This window comes from Lepisma saccharinum, chromosome 6 (assembly GCF_977018435.1).
Source record: "Lepisma saccharinum chromosome 6, izLepSacc3.1, whole genome shotgun sequence".
NCBI lineage: Eukaryota > Metazoa > Arthropoda > Insecta > Zygentoma > Lepismatidae > Lepisma > Lepisma saccharinum.
Genome location: NC_139234.1, coordinates 5,442,810 through 5,465,901, shown reverse-complemented (window position 1 = coordinate 5,465,901; position 23,092 = coordinate 5,442,810). Strand labels below are relative to the sequence as shown.

General features: G+C 39.7%; 1 protein-coding gene across 1 annotated transcript in view; it reads left to right on the top strand.

The window, feature by feature from the left end:
* Window positions 1-13,696, top strand: part of S6KL (ribosomal protein S6 kinase like) — a 208,766-nt gene extending 195,070 nt beyond the window's left edge. Inside the window, exons 9-10 of the mRNA XM_083123413.1 lie at window positions 9,344-9,556; window positions 13,186-13,696. Coding sequence (XP_082979539.1) covers window positions 9,344-9,556; window positions 13,186-13,329 — 357 coding nt within the window. The 3' untranslated portion in view covers window positions 13,330-13,696. The remainder of the gene's footprint in view (window positions 1-9,343; window positions 9,557-13,185) is intronic.
* The last annotated feature ends 9,396 nt before the right edge of the window (window positions 13,697-23,092 follow it).

Here is a 23,092-nt window from a genome sequence, read left to right as displayed (position 1 = left end):
GGAGCATTCACGCGAATGTTCGTATAGTTTGATTTCGCTGTTGCCTGGATATTCACAATAGTTTCGTGCCTACGTAGGCGTATTAAACTACAGGGTGAGTCAAAAGTCCATGACCACCCCTTATAAAATGAAAGGGAGTGTAGATTGCAGCAATTGGTCATGGTTCAGCACCTGCAAATGATACGTAATTATCACTTTCATATGCTCATAACTTCCTTATCATTAAATTTTTCATCAATCTGACTTCAGCACTGAGTTCCTGGTGAAATTCTAGCCCAAAACCATACCCCACATGCCCCCTTTCCCATTTAAAGGAATGAAGTTGGATCCAAGATGGCGGACGTTCTCATGACATGCACCAAAAAGTTTCTCCCTAGGCTTAACATATTACTACCATGACCAATTGCTGCAACCTACACTCCCTTTCATTTTACTAGGGGTGGTCAGGGACTTTTGACTCACCCTGTATTGCGAGTATCTAGACAAGAACTAAACGAGACCAGACGAAGATTCGTGTGAATGCTCTGGAAGGAATTCTACCTAGGTAAGTAGATGTAATGTTTCCGAGTTAGGAATATCATAGAGGTTTTCCGAAAGAAGAGGAAACTTCGAAAGCGTCTCCGCTGTTCGTCGGCCGAGGGTCCATCCGAGCTGTAATTGACATCTCTATTCCGTCGCTCTGACAATGGTTGTTCGAAAGTGGCACCCGAGTTGCAGAAATGCTCGGCAGAGTCGGCATTTCGTGCTGCGAAGAAGCTGCTCAGTCTGCCGGCCGATGTAGAAGAAAAATGCAGAAGAAACACTGAATGCGAATAGCGTCACGTGCACAGGAAGTCATGCAGCGTCCAAAATTAATGACCGAGGGATATGCAGCGGCCGTCTCCCAAGGTCAATGCATTTTCAGAGTCCTCTGTGCATTTGCTGCTTTTGCATCGTGCTTTGTCTCTCTTCTCTCCATTGTCTTGAGAAACCTGTTATTGCATTCCCACTACCTGCTCCATTAGGATGAAATACTGGTAATGGACCTGCCAATTAAAGACTAGCCTTCGAGGGAAGTTCTTGTTCATTAGGCTACTGATTGGTTGGTGCGGGTCACATGATTAATCTCGTCATGTGAGTATGTGTGCGAAGTGATTTATCCACATGCTTCTAGTACCCTCCCCCTGTTTTCACAAAACCATCATTTTGGAGCTGAATTTATCTTTTGCAGCCTCCGGGAAAATGACATCACCGCCCATGGAAAATTCCAAGTCTCTTACTTCTGCCTCCCCCCCCCCCCCGCCCCGTGTCCCTTGTTTTATATTCCCCTTCGTTCTCTCTGTTTTCACGACACTGCGATGCAAGTTCCTTTACGGAAAAGTATAGGTCCGTCCATATGCCTTTGTGATTGTCCGTTTATCCATGTCATCACCTTTCCCATCGTCGCAATTAGCCAAAACTAGTACAACAGCAACGTAAAATAACCTAATTCGATCAGTCAATTTACGGTTAAAACCCCCCGAATCTTCTGATGTGTTTCGACGTATGACGAGGAGCATAATAAGACCGGAATGGAACATCCCTAAGAAGTGTGTTTCCAAATCCAGACTTCCCAATTCATAGCATTCCTGACTAGAAACTCAGGATTAGGGAAGAGAGCCCATTATTCGTGATCAGGTTAGAAAGTTCATAGTTTGTGAATAGGGTTGGTTCCTGATTACGGAAAGGTCTATGGTTTGTACTTAAAGTACGGGGTTCAGAATTCATTATCAGAAGGCCAATGATTCGTAATAGGGAGGGAGCCCAGGATTCTTGATTAAGGCAGACATCCCAGAGTTAACGATAACAGTAAGAACCCGTTAATTAATGTAGATGGCCCATGACTTTTGATTAGGGATCATTCTCACGATTCGTGATTGGTGAAAAGGATCATAATGTGTAACTAGAGTAAAGGGCCCAGGTGTCGTTAGTAGGATACGGGTCATTGATTCCTAATTAGTGTAGAGAGCTCATCAATGTTGATACGGAATTAGGATAGATATCCATGTTTCGTGATGAAGGTAAAAGGTCATGATTCCTGATTAGAATACAGTGCCATGGTTCATGATTAGGATAGAGGGTCTTGATTCGTAGTTATGATAAAGGTCCTTGATTCGTGATTAGGTTAGAGGGTCTTGATTCGTGATTAGGATAAAGGGCCTTGATTCGTGATTAGGTTAGAGGGTCCTGATTCGTGATTAGGATAAAGGGCCTTGATTCATGATTAGGTTAGAGTGTCCTAATTCATGATAGGATAGAGGGCCTTGATTCGTGATTAGGTTAGAGGGACTTGATTCGTGATTAGGTTAGAGGGTCCTGATTCGTGATTAGGATAAAGGGCCTTGATTCATGATTAGGTTAGAGTGTCCAAATTCATGATAGGATAGAGGGCCTTGATTCGTGATTAGGTTAGAGTGTCCTGATTCGTGATAAGGATATAGGGTCCGATTCGTGATTAGGATATAGGGCCCGATTCGTGATTATGTTAGAGGGCCCTGATTCGTGATTAGGATATAGGACCTTGATTCGTGATTAGGATAGATGGCCTTGATTCGTGATTAGATTAGATAGAGGGCTTTATTCGTGATTAGATTAGAGGGTCACGATTCGAGATTGGGATAGAAGTGTCTTGATTCGTGATGAGGGTCGTGACTGGAACAGATTCCAGAATTCCTGATTAGGTTTAGGAATCCAGAATTCGCGTGATTGCAGATCCAAACGGTTACGTGAGTTGGCATCACATCGGCCCGCAGCCTGATGATATCGCGTCACGAAAGCCGTTTGAAGAGCAAGCCCGGATCAGATGTTAATCCCCCGTTCCCACGTTATCTCCGTGTTCCTCCTTGGCTGAGCAAACGAACGGAGAGAACACGCCACGGAGGATGCCGGAACAATATTTCAACTGCTTTTTTATTGTGGTTTGTAGTGTGCCACGAACAAATGGAGACCTTGGAGGGAAGAGGTGTTAAAATGTAGAATCGGGAGAGATTTCCCTCCTGCTCGGAACCAAGGATGGTTCAGGGACGAGGTGCTCGTTGTTTCCGTCTGTTGATCACGTACATTGTTGTCATTGTTGTAGAGTTTCCAATTGAATTTTACATTTGTCAATCTTTTGTAAGAAAAAAAAAGTCTCAATGTTCAGTTCTGGTTGTGGTTTGATTTTTAATTTGATTTTTTCAACGTCACTTTTGGCTATTTGTGACGATAAGGATGATTGATGATATGATGAAATTGATGAATGGACACTCACAAGTAAGACCCATGTCGGGATTCGAACCCTGGGCCCATGTCGTCGTAGCGCACTCCGAAATGGTGAGTTATGGTTCTGTTCATATAGCTTCATCCATTAGAGCCATATAAAGTCACATCTTAGAGTTTTGCCATCCTCATATTTCCCCTGAGTGATTTTTGCTTTTTCTTTGTTGCTCTCTTTTCGTCTGTTTCTCTCATCTTTCGTGGAGTGTCTCATTTTTTCCTGCTTCCTATTTCAGTTATTGTAATTCGCCTTTCTGCTCATTGCGTTAATGAGGATGAATGATGAAATGGTTGATACCTTACCCAGGGTTCAAACTACGGATCTCTGGTTTCGAGGCGCGTTACGCTGACCACTCCGCCACGGAGGCTGGCTGTTTTCCACTATTGTCTTTGTTTCTGTCCACTCCAGCAGTTATTAACCAGTGGTCATGTTTCACGTCTTGTAAGTGAGAAAATACATGAGAATATTTCATCGCTCTTTGTTAATATTTGTTTCTAATATGAAACTTTTTTTAATTCATAGTCCATTATATACAGTATTTGCCACCAGCCAGCAGTGGCGGCGATTGGGTTCCAAAAACCGGAGGGGGGGGGGGCAAAGTGCCAAGACTGGGGAGGTGACTGTATATTTCCCTTTCTAGATAAGGTATAGCATACTGCGGGGGCAAAGTGGCGAAACGTAGAGGGGCAACTTCCCCCCTCCTCCCCCTAATCGCCGACACTGCCAACCAGTATTAAGACAGTTACGAGAAAGAGTTTGTATCTCAAGCACTTATGTGTCTTGTTTTGTGTTACCTCGTTTGTGTGTGTGTTTTTCGTGTATGTCCTGTTATTTTCCTCCCTTCTTTGTCTTTCAGTTTTCCGATGCTTCCCTCTGCTCCTTAGCTTTGTCTTATTCTGTCTTATTCACTTACACTCTTGCACTTATCGTCTTATTCTGTCTTATTCACTTACACTCTTGCACTTATCTTCTTCCTTTCAACTTTGTTCGATCTGTACGAAACAGGTGTCTCTCTCTCGTCCGCTACCTAATTTTATCTTGCTTGTTCTTATGGGTCCATCTGTGTCTTTTTATTTCTTCTCTCACGTCAGAGGAGGGCAGGTCGACCACGACACCGCCTCTCAACAACCAAGTAAAACTAGGTAAATAAATGCTGTAATACATTAGCCTAAATACTATTTTTTATGGAATATAGTGTTGTGTAAAATGTGAATGGCTTCCCCCTTCCCATCATTTCTGGTTACACACATTATTTCTGGTATTGTTATGACTAGGGCTCGGAAGTTGAGGAAAAATCCTTTTTCTCCTAGTGTCCGAAGACGAGGCCCAACATAATATATGTTCATTTTGGGTCATTGTAGGCCAGAAAAAGGTGGGTTTTATTTGTCCTTTTTTAGCCTCTTTTAGGTCTTAACGGCTTTTTTTGGCAACTTCACTTTCTTTCGACTATGCCCATTCTCAATTCGAATCATCATTAGTTCATCACCTCTTAAACGTCCTTTCTGTAGTAAAGAAATAATAATATATATATATATTTGAACCATCCCTGAAACGAGAGAAAAACATTTTTGGACGACTGAAGCAGATACGGTACAAGGTCCTTTAACCGTAACTTCTCTGGAAGTTCCGCTGAAGATGACTATTGTGATATACTGCAATGCCAACTGAGGTAAGATTTCCGAAGTCCTATTATTTCTGTAACCCTAGTGTGGTTAGGACAAATATGATTCTTCAAATATGATTTTTCAAATTATGTTAATCTAAGAAAGAAGATACATTTCATTCATATAGTTTTTTCGCACTGTGTGTTCCATACCACGAGAATTTTTTACCTTTTTTATTAATTAAATATGTAATTAAAACTGAAGTTATTAATTAATTTGGATCACATTTATACGTCCTTTTTTCCGTTTTTAGGCCATTGTTTGATATTTTTAGGTCTTTTTACAGGCCTTTTTTGGCGATTTATAGGTTTTTTTATAGGCCTTTTTTGGCGATTTATAGGTTTTTTTATAGGCCTTTTTTGGCGATTTATAGGTCTTCAACTTTCGAGCCCTAGTTATTACTGATTCTCTCTCTCTCTCTCTTTCTTTCTCTCTTTCTCTCTCTTTCTCTCTTTCTCTCTCTCTCTCTCTCCCTCTCCCTCTCTCTCTCTCTCTCTCTCTCTCTCTCTCTCTCTCTATGGCCTACCCGGTGGAGGCGCATAGTGGTTCGGATCGCGCTTTAAACTGTAGGTCCAGTCCCGATTAGCCTATCTGTGCATAAAGTGGACTTAAAACTTAAAACAACAAATCAATCAATCAATCTTTCCTCTTACTATTTTCTCCCTCTCTCTTTCTCTCTCCCTTTGTGTTTTGTGTGTATGTATGAGTGTCTTTCTTTCTCTCTCATGTCCTCCATTTTTCTGCATGTCTCTCTCTCAAAAAATTTTCTGTGTTTATCGTTCCTTATCTGCATGCGTCTTTGTCCCTTCCTCCCTCCCCATCCCTCTTCGTGGAAGATCTGACGTTCCCATACCTCTGAACAGTGGCGGTGATTAGGGGGGGGGGGTTGCCCCCATTTTCGCCACTTTTGCCCCCGCACTATGCTAAATCTTATCTACAAAGGAAAATATGTCTTTGCTCACCTAGTTTTGGCACCTTGCCCACCCAGTTTTGGGACTCAATCGCCGCCACTGCCTCTGAACCTTGCCTGTACCGACCAGCGGTTGGTTTTTACTACTTGTTTTCAACTCCGAGAGAAGATGGAGGAGGAAAAAAAACTTGCATCGAGCTGACCTTGATTATTTCGGTGTCAGTATCCGATGCATAAAGGAAAACAACCCGAGGCAACGACAACTCTGCTGTGTTGTAGTACAACTACCCCTCTTCAAAATTACAAGATGGCTTCAGTTCTTGGAAGAAGACTTCAACAGGGAAGGATGTTGCTGCATAGCAAACTGTTTGCCTTGTTCCAGGAACTACGAGGGAAAAGATCCATATACGGCGATGTGTATGGGCTAATATTTGTGTTAGATTAAAGTCACTTGTGTTTAACTTCTTTGGGTTATGGGAACGATGAAAGAACGAACATGTGTGCCTCGACACGTGCCCACTTTCTTGCTCACAAGTTACGCGTTTTTAATCTGAAGTGGATCATCTGTACAGTCACCGGCAATAATGACGGAACACCTAAATGCTGAAATACTCGCTTACTGCAAGGCGTTATGTGTGTTGCCTAACTTTACGGCGCTGGTAGAAGTTGCCATTGAAAATTTGCTATTAAAATCCACTTATCGCTGTTGAGTTAGGCAACACACATAACGCCGAGTAATTCATGATCTAGGTGTAACAATTTTATTACCAGCGACTGTACAATCTGTGTTGAATTCGGAGTTCTTGTGTTCATTATGCGTTTTAAATAAAAAATTTCCAACCCCGGTGACACTTCATGTTTGTTGTCCGTAGTGACGTACTGCCTCCAAAGTTAATATATCACTAGAATGTGAAACTATGAAGGTTGATTGATTTGGTGTTTTAAATCCACTTTATGTACAGTAAGGCTAATCGAGACTGGACCTACTGTTTAAAGTGGGATCCGAACCACTATGTGCCTCCACCGGGTATCGAAACTACGAAGGATTCTATCGTATGTTGCTCGATCATTTCTTGTCTTCGGATATAAATATATAGTCATTTTTGGTATTTTGTCCATCCTCTTGGATGGGGCACGTGCCCCCGTCCCCCTCCCGCTAACTCCGCCAATGCCACCTCCAATGTTACCTTAGGGTAAGACTCGGCATGTTTTCACTTTTCATTCTCATCTTCGCGATTAGCCAGAAGTGACAAATCAATCGATCGAACCCAGATCCCTTAAGAGGCCGTATGAGCGGATAACTGGAACAAGAACCCAAAACTTTGGATTCTGAGGTGTGTTAGATGTTGTTCCCGTTTTCCGTGACAAGTGTAAGTAACTTCATTTAATGGAAATGAAATGCACCCGCTACTCACTGTGCTTACACACAACGCTTGCTACTTTCATGTCATTTGTCGTCAACCAATCAGTGGCGGCTGGCCAAGTGCAACAAGTGCAGATGTTTTCACCTAATTTTCAAATTAATATTGACATTTTTCATTTGCTGGTTAAATTAAACTATTTCCCAGCAGAACGCACACGATAATACTCAAATAATAAGCCGCTCGACGCTACGCACGTGAAGAGTTCGTCGTAGCATAAACAAACCAAGAGCCAGCCAAGAGCAGACGCCACCAGGTTGCGGAAAACTTAAGCCGGTTGTCATGGCAACGGTGACGTCACCTAGCGTTGGAATTGAACGGGTGTCGCCATCTAGGTGCAGCAGTTCTCTCGTCGACAGAAAACATTGCATCCAGTGGTTGTGGCAAAATCGTTGCGTTCTCGCGAGATCTTGTTCCGCGCGTGTGTTTCGCGTTCCCTATCGTGTGTTGTGTTCATGTATTGAGCTGTGGTTTGTACAATGAACCCAGTAAATGACTTAGTGTGTAATTTGTTGCAGACACCATTTTCCAGATGGACGGATGAAGACAAAAAAGACGTTTTAAATTGGAGGGGGGGGCACTGACACTTACTATTTGTTTTTCATTGCCTATAAATGTACTTCTTCACCAGTTATTTTAGGCACGAGCCGCTACTGCAACCAATCCCCGTTTGCTGATGGTGATTGGCCTGCCTGTATGTATCTACCTTGGTAGCCGAGAGTTGCAGATATTGACAGTAGAGGTCAGGCGCACCGCTGGATTGTAAACGTGCCAGCGACGAAAACAGGAAGAGTGACACGGGATGGTGGAATCGAGCAAGAATGCCAACGCCATATTTGAGTAAAGGCTACGAGAATGGAGCAAAGTATGTTTAGAGAAAGGCCATAAAAACTAACAGAAATTCCACCGTGTGCTTTGCAAACCCGTCCAACTGGTCGTAAAAGAAGATGTAGCTAAAGTCGACAGTGCTTTTTTTATGCAACAATCATAAAGAATCACGACAACATTTAATTAGCCAACAGCTGTAAAAATCTAACAATGTGATCCCCCGATGTCAACGGTACAACTGAATGCGCATTCCAACAGTTGGATTTCGTGATCAGACTTGCAAAACACGATTCCCCTTGCACAGTCGCAAACAAATCCATCTCTGCTGTTGGAAATAAATAAAAGACAGGCAGAAAAAACGCAAAATGGCTCTGCCACGAAAGGTAAACACAGCGAAAACCTGTAACGGAAAAATAATTAAAAAGGTTCGATGATCTACGAAAAAGTGTTTCCTGCTGCGAATCCTAGAGGGCAGGGAGGTAGCAGTCACGCTTTTATCCTCTGTGGCTTTGTGCAAAATGTCGCAGTGTAAATTGACTGGGTTGGAATTTAGCGTGAAATTGGAAGTCCGGCTCTGTTTAGCCTCAGCCTAGAGTGAGATGTATACACAAGGTAAATTGCCCATCACCATGTTCAGTTGTTCATTCACGTACGCAATACTGAATTTAAAGTTCAAACGAAGCTGAAGTAAAAACAGTTGACAACTCCTGCTTGATTGAATTGATTTATTTTACTTCGCTTTTCTGCCTCTTTTGGCAAATCGCGAAGATGAGAATGAAATGGATGAAATGACAATTACAAATACAAAGGGACAACGCACAAGCCAAGATCCACAGAGGATTGTGTCAGCTGTGAGTCCAAGACGCCAGAGCCTCGCTAGCCTTCAAAATGCAGTCCAGTGTGTACTCCGTGCAGCACAATTTCAATCCTGATAACCACAAAGTACAAGAGAACAATGAATGAATGTATCGATGGACAATTGTCGTATGAACATTTATGCGTTCCAGTACTGTCGCCTGCAAAGATGCTTGGACGCAAATTGTCCGTAACTGCTTTGATTCACTTTCTTCTTCCACAGCTTATTCGACCCTTCGACATTGTCCGCAGACCAATGCTCCCTCAAGTCTCATTGTCTCTTCAGATTGAGGGACGAAGCATCCAATTTACATGAGCAACAATGTTAATTTCATGACATTTGTCGCAACGATGCTGCATTCTTATACACTTTTTCTTTATTTCTTTCAAGTACCCTGTAAAGGACGCCAGCGACCACGCCGCTATGCAAGAGGCCGTCAAGGAAACCGTAGGTTCTATTCCCGACTCCTGCTCCCCGGCTGCGAAGGACTTGGTTTCCCGTCTGCTCACCAGGGACCCTCGTCAGAGACTGCGAAACCTTCTCACCCTAAAGACCATTTCTTTCTTCAAGGACTTCTCTTTTGAAGATGTCCGCGCTAGGAAGGTAAGTAGCGAAGGATCCTTCTGCCAAAAAAATGTAATAATTAGGAGTCGAATTTTAGTGTATTTTCCTAAAAATCACTATTCCCAGGGTCGAATGGAAACACCAATAGGACGTGGCATTTCATTAGCAAGGCGCCATGAGTAAAATACCCCCCCTCCCCATTCAAAAGTTAGCTGGGACGTAAGACAGTACAATCTAGGCCACGTTGGGACCAACAGCCCAGTCAGAATTACAGACATTAAGTATTCACATCGATTGGAGAGTTGTCGTTGTTGTTATTATTATTATTATTGCCCTTACCATTAACTCTTGGAACACTTAGTTGCCTAACAATCCACTTGAAAGGTGATGACGAGGGCTCGAAAGTTGAAGACCTATAAATTGCCAAAAAAGGACCTATAAAAAAACCTAAAAATATCAAAGAAAGGACCTTAAAACGGAAAACAAGGACGTATAAATGTGATCGAAATTAATTAATAACTTCAGTTTTAATTACATATTTAATGAATAAAGAAAATACAAAATTCTGGTGGTATGGATCACACAGTGCGAAAAAACTATATGAATGAAATGCATCTTCTTTCAGACATTATATATTTTTTAGACTCGCATACTTTCGACGTGGCCTTTGGCCACGTCTTGTACGCTCGCATGCGTGATCTTCGGCCACGTTGTGGGCGTAATCATGTTATAGATGGGGTAAAATGTCTGTATGTTTTATTGGATGAATCCAAACAAGTGTATAAGTTCGCTAATTTGAAAAGTTTAGAAAGTAAGGTTATGTCTGTATGGGCTCTAATAAGGTACAAATATTCAAAATATTGTATATTTTGCTAATAATAAACTGAGTAAGTAATAACAGTTTCAAGATAATTAGTTGGATGTTTTGCATAAACGAATTCAATAGCGACACTAAATTGGAAATGCAATATTTTCGTCTTTTGTCATTTTCACATTTTTAAACGTAATTGGTTAATAATTCCTTTTTGTCATTCTCCTCAAATTCCTACCTTGCATCTGTAATAAATTCTGACGCTCGTATTTTGAAATTCGAAGAGTCTAGCATAATTCCCTTACAGTAGTTCTCGGGGTGAAAATAAACTTTCTGTAAGTCCCCTAGCAATGTCCGTTTCCATGGTGAACAACAACCATGGCAAACACTCTAAATAATTGTTTGTTATTATACCTCTAAACATTTAATTAAAACAGCCACGATGTAAATATATTCGCATTGAGTTTACCAATATATACATTTCGCTTATTTGGAAAGTTTTGAACGTAACTCTGTGTGTGTACGGGCTCTAATATGGTACAAATATACAAAATATTCAAAATTGTCTATTTTCTTAATAATAAAGTGAGTAAGCAATAACCGTTTCAAGATAGTTAGTTAGATTTCTTGTATAAACGAATTCAAGAGTGACATTAAATTGAGAAAGCAATATTTACGTCTTTTGCCATTTTCACATTTGTAAACGTATAGAAAAATAATTGTTTTCCGTCGTTCCCATCAAAGTCCTACCTCTCCTCTGTAATAAATTCTGACGCTCATGTTTTGAAATACGAGAGTCTAGCATAATTCCCTTACAGTAGTTTTCGGGGTGAAAATAAACGTTCTTTAAGTTCCCTAGCAATGTCTGTTTCCATGGTAAACAAGCACGGCAAACTCTCTAAATAATTGTTTGTTATTATACCTCTAAACATTTAGTTAAAACAACCAAGATAATATTTTCGCATCGAGTTTACCAATATATACGTAATTGTATCTGGGCTGAAACTCCTTATTATGTAGATTTCACCCTTGTTTGATCCACCTTTTCAAAGCCAGGAGTTGATTCATCTGTGTGTTGTAGATCTGTGAGAAATATAATGTATCTCGAATTAAGACTTGAAGGATACAATGTGTGGTGCAAAAAATGCCCCTGGCAATGGTTGCTAAGGACGTGAAGAAAGGGCATTTTCACCCCTAAGGAAGGGCCGATTGAGTGATTTTTTAATTTTCTCGGCCATTTGGGACGATTTCATGGGGGGTCGTAATTGGGCATTTTTCGCCTCCGAGGCTTCCTTCATGGAGAACATTTATGCCAGTGAGTCAGTCAGTGGTGGGATTGGGGCTTTATATATATTGGATTAACATATTTGAAAAATCATATTTGGCCTAACCACACTAGGGTTACAGAAATAGGGTTACAGAAGAAGGTGAAGTTGCAAAAAAAATAATCCGTTAAGACCTAAAAAAAAAGGGCTAAAAAAAATACCAATAAGCCAAAAAAAAAGGCAAAAAAGGACAAATAAAACCCACCCTTTTCTGGCCTACAATGACCAGAATGAACATATATTATGTTGGGCCTCGTCTTCGGACACTAGGGAAAAAAAGGATTTTTCCTCAACTTCCAAGCCCTAGTGATGAGACAATAAGGTTACTGATAATCAAGGAGTCCCGGTTTCGATACCCGGTGGGGGCACATAGTGATTCGGATTCCATTTTTAACGGTAGGTCCAGTCCCGATTAGCCTTCTTGTACATAAAGTGGACTTAAAATCTCATCGACTGGTCTACTCCATTGATTTGGTGTCTGCACAGTTTGCACTACGTTCTGGATCGGTGTAATGTGTGGTGTAGGGTCACGTGGTGCGTCCTAAGTAGCAAAACGAACATTTAAAGCAGCAGACAGGCATTTGTTGAATCTTCTGAACTTGAACACCGCTGTACGTCTACGTGATTGAACGTCATTTCCTTGCACCAGTCTGACACCTGGATACACGTGCACTACACTATTAAAAAGAGCAGCAAACTAGACGGGGCCAGTGTGTTCTTCTCGTCCTCCCGTACCTTTATTCGAGTCTCATAATCTTTCTCTCCAGCTCCATATTTCATTTTAAATGCTATTTTTTGAGCCCTGAATTTAGGGTCTTTCTTTGCTTGTGTCATAACCTCATCCTCTTCTCTTTGAAGAAAACATTCTTGGACAATTTGTAGGAGCTTGGTGTTGAAGTCTGTCTTCCTTGATGAAGTGTCTCATAATCACAGTGTTCTTCGTCGACAGCATTGCCGGAAGTTTTCCTTTTCCTTCCTCGTGTTGTGGAAGAAGATAATCAGTAGTCATCTGGTCAAAGGTATTGACACAGAAAAGATGTGGTGCTGTCTTCGTCTGCGGCCATTTTTATCACAATCCGTGCAAGCACTATAAATAAAATTGACTGCTCTGCATGAATCTTCGCTTTATAATGTCCTCTTTATCACATCGACATCCTTTATTCCATACCTACCAACTGCTGTCAGAACCAAATTTTCGAACATTGGGTAGAAGGTGATCTCTTCATTTGATAATCACCACATAATCCATAAGTCATATTTTCTTAACTAAGCTCTGCAATTTATTTACTTACTTTAAAAGCAGATACAAGTTAAAATAAACAAAATGGATAGGTGTCCACGAAGTATTATGCGAGCGTGTGTATGTAAAATAGCTTGGGGCAATTGAAGAGTAATTATGACATATAGCGATGTCACTGCCATGTATAGAGGTTGTAGTAGAAGAGTTTAGTGACAAAAATATTGCAAATCGCTACTAATACAATGAGCACAAATAAATATTTGTAACTTATCTGGTGTTTGAATATTTGCAGATATCTCCTCGGACGCTGTTGGAGAAGCATTATGGAAAGGGTCCTCCATTTTGTCCACCGAGGGAGGATCGAAATGTCCCGGACCAGACGTCAGAGAGCGAGGAAGCCACTTTCAAAGACTTCGATTGGACGGCGGGCAGCTGACGATCGTTTACATCTAGGATTTATTATTTATTTAGACTGCACATACTGTCACATTTGAAGACTGATTTCTTTCTTTAGTATTACAGTAAAATGCAAGCGAGTCTGGAGTACCAGTTACCATATCCGTGAGGACGTTCGAAATGCCCATCAAGCAAGCGTATCTGTCAAAGAGTATGTCCACTAGAGGGGCCCAAGCAGTTCTCGCCTGAAGAAAATAGGCCGTATTAGTGTGACGTCACAACAGACGACGACCTGGAACTGAGTTTAAACAAATAAGCGTGTTTTTTTCCCTATTCAAATCCATTGAGTTTCCCGTTGCAAAGGGTAACTTTAAGAACTGTGACAGCAGTTACGAAACAAAAATGTGATGTGCATCGTACATCAATGTAAAGATGAGATTTCGGAGAATACGTCTATATATAACATATACCTTACATATGAGAATGTAAAGAATAAATGGAGTAGGAAATCGAGTAAAGCGAATGCTCCAAAAGGAATCCGATCCGGAATCGCAGCCAATGGCCGCCGCCGGTTCAATCGCCTGAGGCTGCTGGTTTCCCATCATCCATATCGGTAGCGTGACCGACTTGAAATCAGGCTTCGGCTGTGCTCGGAACTGGAATGTCCCAACTTTTGTATAACAATGCGTGATTTTATTACTCCGGTTATTCTTTACCTTATTCCCTGTAAGATATGTGTGATATATAGTCGTATTCTCCGAAATCTCATCTTCACATTGAGGTACGATACGCATCATAATTTTGTTTCATAACTGCTGTCACAATAATTAAAACTACCCCATCCGATGAAAAATCCCATTGATTTGGATAGGAAGAAAACACGTTTGCCCGTTGTTTAGACTCAGTTCCAGCTCGTCGTCTGCTGTGACGTCACCACTAATATGATCCATTGAATCTACGCCCATAGACATAAATAGGCAAAAGAGCGCGTGTATATTGCGGTGGACATCCTCACCAGTAACACGTAAAATATCGTCTGCAATGTTTTGTCATATCTACATAAGATTTCAAATATTAAATCCGCGTATTATACTTCGTACCTCTCGCTTCCTTGCGACATTGCTACGGTAAATAGAGTGTCTGTGTTACTCGAGTTGTAGGGGAGAAAGAAGTAACTTGCAGATGCACAAGCCTGGGCCTGCGCTTTGCGCTTCTAGTAGAAATACGTATGAATGACTTCTATTTGCCTTAACAAAAGTCAGTATATCTCTAGCTTCCCATCCTTTTACCCCAAATGTTCTATACTCGTTGGTTATCTGTTACCGAACTCCTTAAAGTGTTGCCACACGAAGGAAAAATTCAGGCAGATTTTCAGCTACAAGGTGAAAAAGAGAGATTTTGTGAAAGAATATCAAAACTGGAGGTAAATATGGCTTCACAAGCGCATTAGAGTGTGAAATACATTTCCTAAAAGGAACCATAATCCCTGTGGAGTATATTTCGCATTGTTTTGGATCCTAGTTAAAACTAGGCCCTGTCCCGATTAGCCTATCTGAGCATAAAGCTGACTTAAACAAATATTTTCAAAATGAAGATCTCTGTTCACTCTATTAAAACCGTGTTGTGGCCTTTCCAATGGCTATATTATATTTAAAACTAAACTTTCAGTAATATATAAGAATAGATATCAGGAAGATCTATGAGGGCCGTTTGAAAAGTCCGCGCGTCCGTCATAACCATATTTTCGCAAAGGATTTTCTGCTAACACTATTTAATGACTCGTGTGGATATGAATCGACATGAAATAGGTTTGTTTGTTTCAAAATTCATTGTAGTTTCGATTCAAAACGAAATTCTCCAGAGTTTGGTCTCGATTTGTGAGAATTTATCTCGTCCGCTGCACGTTACACTGTAATAAAAGGCGTAGTGTAAGTTTTATTCTGTAGTTCACAACATGTAACACATTTCATATTCCCGGCAAACTCCAATAAGCTATATATGATAGTGTGGCGGTAGCAATCGCATGCAGCCTCAGCAATGATTTCTCCGAAGGTGATTGGCCACTCGACCCACGTGCTCGCTGCGTCATAAGTCACGACATATAACATTCCATTTGATTATTCATATCAATATGACTTATATTTAAACGCAAGAATTACTGCCAACGATACTGGTGCTATGTAGTCGTAGGTTACTCGTGAATATTGTTTTGTATTGTATGTACATGAGTGTAAATAGCCTGTTATTATTGTTTTTCCTTGTTCATAAATACACATCTCTTGGTACACAGTTATTTTCAGTTCACCCCTTACACCAGTGGTTCCCAAAGTGTCCGCTCTGCGGCGCCTTGGCGCTGCGAAATGTTCCAATATTTTCACCGAAATGACATGATTGTTCCAAATATGTGCTTATTTAGTACTTTTTACATATAAATTGTTTCTAAATTTGAAATAAGTGTTTATTTTTTAACTTTAGGCAAGCAACCTAACCACACTAACTGAGCGTTGCAAGTGTTAAATAGGCCTACATTCTGACTTGGGCGCCGCGGAAATATTTTGAAACACTAAGGACGCCGTGAAACCAAAACGTTTGGGAACCTCTGCCTTACACATTTGGGCAGTGTATTGTTTCATTGTTACGACACATTTGCGCAATGTAATGTTTCATTGTTACGACACATTTGCGCAGTGTAATGTTTCATTGTTACGTAACAATCAGTACTAAATATAAGTAATTTTCGCACTGACTCGGAAGACTGGCAAGTTAGACATTTACGGGCAATATATACTAGCATGGCCTTGGGGGGTATCCTCTTAAGTATTTCTCTCACAGAGCTTATTTTCGTAGAGGAAATGCGCAACAGAACAACAATATGAGCTGCAATAGCTCATTTTGTTTCTGAAACTCGTGTCACGTAGTCATTTAGCGGTCTAATGGATGACGAGCCGGTGGTGGAACATTATGGCTTAATCGAGACGTTATCAAAGAGACAGTTGCGTTCGTAATTGTGTGTCTCACTTCCAAACAATTGCCGGATGTAAATAAGTCAAGTGGCAAAGAAAAGTTCCTACTTTATTTTGCTTTAAATTTTTGTATTTGTCACATTAATATTCCCGGTGGCGTTTCATGTTTCATGATAGGGATTGCTGACCAGTTACATCTAAGTGTTGCTTCCTTACTAAATTCTATCTTTCTTGCACTATTACTTTCCGAGACAGCGACACCCGTCAGAAAACGCGTGTTTCAGGTTGCTATATTTTGAAAAGTGAAAATATCATATCACATAAAAAAATTACAAAGTAAAGCCATCAATGTTGTTACATCATTACATAGACGATATCGATATAAGACAACAGAGGGATGCGTGAGTGACAACAATAGACCTCTTGTTGTCTGTTGCAACAATTTCATCTACGATGTTGGAACTTTTCCAGGGTAGTTACACATAATTTCCACACCATTAGGTACTGCACATTTTAAAAGTGGAAATACGGTATGGGAGGATAGTTTCAATAAACATATTTTAAAGTATTTCTTTTTTACTTGCGACAACCTATTATCAAATTAGGGTTTAGATATGTGAAAAATCCATATTCACTCAAATACAACCGTATTTAATATATTCCCTGCCTTTTCCAAGATTTCCAGCTCGTAGAAATATTAAAAGAAAACATCCTTTTTCCCTTGTACATCGTCTCACTCACTAAGTTGTTTGGGTTACACATAGCCGACTAGAATCCTGACAATTTGCAACCTACAGAGATAACCTTACAACAAGGCTGCACTCCAGTGTTGACGCAAGTGTTGCCTTGTTGCTGAAATAAAAACAGCCTCTTTCCTTGCAACCTGATGAAAGTATTCGAAGTAATCCTCGTCCGACATGTATGGGAAAATCCCATCCACCATTTATGCATGGAAACTTTTGTTGTGCAGGGTTGGAACAGTCTGCTTCCGGCACGTTGAGGTAAGTACAGCGTACCCTTTTCGCGAGGTCAATGCAATGTTCTACACTTCGTGTGAATCGACCAGACACGCTTAAACTGCAGGATCTTGAATAATGAATGTATCCGGCTTATAAATTGTACTTCTCGCTGTGCCAGACTCTAAGCATAGTAGATTATATCCTACACAAGTTGAGCTTCCAATTAGGATAGTACAAAAGACATTTCACACTGTAGTCGATCAGGGTCGGCTATAAATTAGTGACGTCACCTTGACGCAGCATGATCTGCCGATTGTGACCTGAATGTGGGTCCGTGGTAGCGAGCCCCCGGTCGGGCATTTGTGTGATTGTCTTTTTAGCGTGTGTATTGGAAATTAACTTAATCAAAGTGCTAACTTATAGTACTATTATTCTTGAGAAAAAGAAAGGCCTCCAACTGATGCCATCAATTCGTGTTCGAAATTCCATCTACAAGGTGATTTTATCAATTAAATAAACTGTTTTTACAATAAAGAAATCGTAGGCAGGCAATCATCTAGAAATATATGTCGAGAGAGATTCTTCCATGCAGTGTCACATATAAGAATCAAAAATTGTTCATATTTCATAAATTATTCATAAAATATGTAGAGATATAATAGCACATTAGTATGAGCCATTATAGTTAAGATAAGACCTCTTTAGTTTGTATAGAAAACTTTTCTACAAAAAATGTCAATATAAACAAAAATGCCATATTTAAAATATAATAAAAGGGCTGTTATTACCAATTGATGAAAAATAAAGTTCCAGATTACTATCTGTTGTTGGGCGTCTGACTGACCCGGGTTCGATTTCGATTCTAAGGTCGGAATTTTTCCGGTCTTGTCCCCGCATAAAGCGGCCCTGGAACCTACCCAGCCTCAAGTCAGTGGCTACCTGGGGGATAAAGGCTGCCGGAGCGTGGTGCTAATCACATCACCTCCAAAATGGCCTAGATCGAGAATATGTAAGACCCAACCCCCCACATCCCCTAAATGTGTCTTCATGGCACTGGGAACTATTTTTTTTTTTAAAAAAAAGAAAATAATTTTCGTAGACACTGCCAATACAAATTTAATTTATCGGAATGGAATGCATATCGCCATGTAAATTCTGCAGAAGTAAATCAACTTCATATTATACAAACACAACAAACTACGTAAAGGTATTTGCGTATTTAATTTCAGTGCAAAGCAACTAATTTGTGCAAGAATGCTGATCCCGTGTACCCTTCAGAGTCCATCTTTATTCCTAAGATAATTTATTGGATATGGAAATTACTAGCATAAAATGTGAAAGGTACGTCGAAAACAAAGTAAACTCATATTTTGGTCAAAATTCGCAAGATTGCGTTTTGAATTTTTTTAAAAATATGTTCATGATTCAATTCGATACTGTAATTAAAAATAATGGAAGTCATATTTATTAAAAATAATAAACAGAAAATTTTATTGTTCATTAATTCGTCCCTAACACCATCTAATGTAATCCAAAATTTCTAATTAAGGCAGAGAAAAGTAAATTTTTGCACCGAGTTGCATATCGTTGAAATAATGCGTTTCTTCTTGTATTTACCTCTTGAGAAGTTAGCGTTGCAGATGAGGGTGCCATCTACTGGTATCGCAACGAAGCAGAACTTCTGAAAACTGCGAAAAGATGGCGTTGCGCTACACCTGTCAGATTCCATTTGTCGGCTCGCGAACGGGATCCAACAAAGATATACCCTTATCCAGTGGCGCAAGAACAAAGGGTACAGTACAGTACAAATTTTTGAAGGGGGTACAGTACCCCCCTAAGCCGTGGATCCGAGTTGTACCTCCCTAAAATAATTTGAAAAACTCGAGGTGCTGCTTTAAAAGAACTTATTTTCTAATAGCATCTCAACACAAAGTTTGTATTGTTTACAAACACAACCTTCATAACAAAAAAAACACAAAAAAAAACACAGTAAACCTATTATTGTATATTGTTGTACTGTAAGTTAGTTCGCCGGCCCCCGTGGCGGAGTGGTTAGCACATCGCGCTACGACGCCAGGGGTCTCGGGTTCGAATCCCGGCCTGGGCATGAATGTTTGTGAGTGTCCATTCATCAATTTCATCATGTCAATCCCTATCTTCGCGAATTAGCCAAAAGTGGCACAAAAAGCGAAGAAAAAACCAATCAATCAAAATCTAAGTTAGTTCACTTCATCTGTGCCCTTGGAAACCTTTTTGAGTAGATGAAAATTGTTTAATAGGAGTATGAGAAATGGAATAAGATAAAGTTTAGTTTCAGGAAGTCATGCTGCACGTTACTGCCCCTCTTTTTAAGGGGGGTACAGTTTTGTAAAGCATTAGTCTACTGATTGATAAGGCATTATATATACTTCAGAAGAGAATACGACTGATCTTGTTTCCTTTCAATTTTTTCAAATAGAGTTTTCCTAGATTAAATGCTTCCACAATTCTCACAAAATAAATTGTGTAAAATTTTACTGCCTATGGAATTATATAAATTATAACTTCATATTCCGTCTCTGTAAGTGAAACAAAATAAACAAAATAAATCTTTCAATCAAACCTTTTAGTTTTAGCAGTCCTTCAAAGTGGGACCTCTCGTGGGTCAATCGGGAACAATCACGACTTTTTTTTTTTTTGACACAGCTAAACATTATAGCTTTCAACAAACATTCTGACACCATTAAAGGAGGGCCTCCCCGATGGCGCAGTGGTAGTGTCGTCGCCTTGTAATCAAGGGGTCCCGGGTTCGATACCCGGTGGAGGCACAATTGGTTCGGATCCCACTTTAAACTGTAGGTTCAGTCCCGATTAGCCTCACTGTGCATAAAGTGGACTTAAAACAACAACTCAACAACCATTAAAGGACGATGCAATCCAACATACATAAAAAAGGCACAGTTTTAGTATTCGAAGAAAAAGTGCTTGTGGAACACCTAGAGGCCTGAGGAATTAACGAATACTTGGCATCTAAAGGAGACTAGATATGAAATGCTAGACATCCGTCATATATTACTTAACAAAAAAATTATACGCAGATATGTGGCTCTAAAATTAACTGAACTGAACTGGAACTTAATAATAGAGTTTACACATCCAGTGAGTGCGAAATAATTATCCCTGGTTGGGATGTGTCATTCTTAACGAGATGTTGGAATGGTTCAAGACAGAAGGTGGGAAAATTCCCCCACCCCTCCTTCAAATCGCACTCTATATTAAAATGAATAGTTCTGTGTTTATTCGCGACTTTCATATTACAAACTTCTGATTTTCCTTTCCATTAAATTCGAAATGAGCCCTGTTGTGTTTTTAAAACATGTTTTTTAAAATATCCATAAATTCTAAAGAAAAAAAAATGTTTCATCTAAACATTCTGTTAGAAAGCCAGCAGTGTGTTGTTCTACAATGGAATTTTCCGCACCCCAAGCATAAAACTCACGCTAGTATTCGGGAGGAGCTGGAGTTACAAAGATGGATAGTGCATAACTGCTTTCTAAGGGAACGGTATACACAATAAGATATTTCGTACATTTAGTATTTTCTACTGTAAAAAAAGTCAATCTGGATCATTTTAAGGGGGTTTGCATTAATCAGTCTGGTTTTTATCGAGTTCTTCACTGCTTTCATTTGAAAATGTGATTTCCTCAAAATTTCGAAAGGCTGTAGCCCTATCAGCCTCTCTCTGTGTACGCCAGTGGGCGCGCGCGCGTACACACACACACACATCTTGTAATATAATATTATTATATATATTATACATATGTGTGTGTAGGTGAATTTTGTACCCCCAGCAAATGAAAAACGTTCCTACGCCACTGCCCTTATCTGTGGTTACACAGAAGATGGAAGCTTCACACTTGCTGCTTTCCGACGTCACAGTACGTTTGTTGGATGCAAGGAAGGGGCGTCACCTCCTGGGGGGGGGGGGCGAGTGTTGGCTCCAGCTCACAGTAAAATTGTCAATCCGCACCCAAATAGCCTAGGGTGAGATAGATAGATATACATATTACAGACAGCGCATTTAAAAAAAGGGGTGAACAAAATATATGTTGTGATACGTATAGGTTTATCAACACCCCGTAAAATGTTTCGCACAAAGTCCCAATTTGTGATTATTTTGGCTCTAAATTTAAGCTTGTTACACCCTCCTAAATACGAACTTACACCCCTCAACTCCCGATGGGAAATTCTGGATAAACCCCTGTGTCAAACACAACATCGTAACGATCTAAGATGGTATATATATATATATATATATATATATATATATATATATATATATATATATATATATGGATGTTGACGAAAAGCAATCTAATCCTTGCCTTCCAGTAAATTAGGTGAAAAGAAATAAACGTAGATTACACAACAATACCTCTTAACAGTTCCAAGCTTTCAACCACGAGACTTCAACTGAAACAAACAAATAAAAAAAAATGTTCCGGGGTGTCCAAAAGTAATACATGAAATACATGTGTGTGTGTATTTCATGTATTACTTTTGGACACCCCCGAACACTTTTTTTTTATTTGTTTGTTTCAGTTGAAGTCTCGTGGTTGAAAGCTTGGAACTGTTAAGAGGTATTGTTGTGTAATCTACGTTTATTTCTTTTCACCTAATTTACTGGAAGGCAAGGATTAGATTGTTTTTCGTCAACATCTATTTTTTATTAAATAAATATTGAATTCTTTATCTTTTAAACATTAATTTTTTTGCCAGGATAGTTGTTTCATATTTTTTTTGGCGATCTTAACTACATAACTATAGGCTACCTGCTGTTATATCTCTTTTCTTATACCGTTTTTTTACCTATTCATCTAATAATAACAATGCAATATTGATTTACATATTATTGCATAATGTTCCATAATACGTAAATTATATTAACATATTACTTTAAATTTTTATATTATTATTAATTCTGAGACACTTGGTTCAAACTCCCTTCTAGACACGTGCCTGTATATAAACCGTTGAAGTTGCCCTCAGTAGCAGCATATCAAGGCCATGCTGTGACGTTTGGGGTTAGTCCAGCGACTAAATATAATTATATTTCTATTATAAATCTATCTGTGGTAATAGTAATTATTATAACTACCATCATGATCTTACTTTACTGCAAGTTCGAACCTGGAATACAAAGTAATTAAAAGCATTAAGAAATATTTACGATTGTGTAGTATATTCCTGTGGATTATGCAATAATTGGTCTCTTTAAGGTTAAATATTTCCTTTTTAAATATGGTATTCGAAGTGGAGGGCGCCATCCCCTCGTCTAGGATAATTTACGTGAAACAACCCCTTCCCAGTCTATTTCCAAGGCTCGAACAAGCATCCTTGATTTACTAATTTCCACTTCGGGCACTAAAGCTATTAAAAAACCAGCTGCCGGTGTATGTAAACGTATTTACGGATTGTTCTCACTTCAGTAATTTTATATAACAAAGATAGTATGTAATGTATTCACACATTAGGACTAATTAACATGGAAAATTTCCGTCTTCTGCCTGAACTACAATCGATTTTTTTATTATTATTATTGTAGGAAGTTAATATTATTTTTTCCATTGCAAATAGTACTGATTCATGAATTTTGCCAACTGTATTTGTGGCCTCCCTGATGGCATAGTGGTAAAGTCCTGGCCTTGTTATCCCGAGTTCCATTCCCGGTGGAGGCACACAGTAGTTTGGATCCCACTTTAGCCTTTTTGTGCAGAAAACAAACTCACAACTAAAAAAAAAAGCCAACTGTATTTGTGTCAGACGTTGTAAGATTGAAGAATACTGCTTGAAAATAATAGGAAAATGTAAGCAAAAGTCAGTCTAAGGCCACGGTTTAACG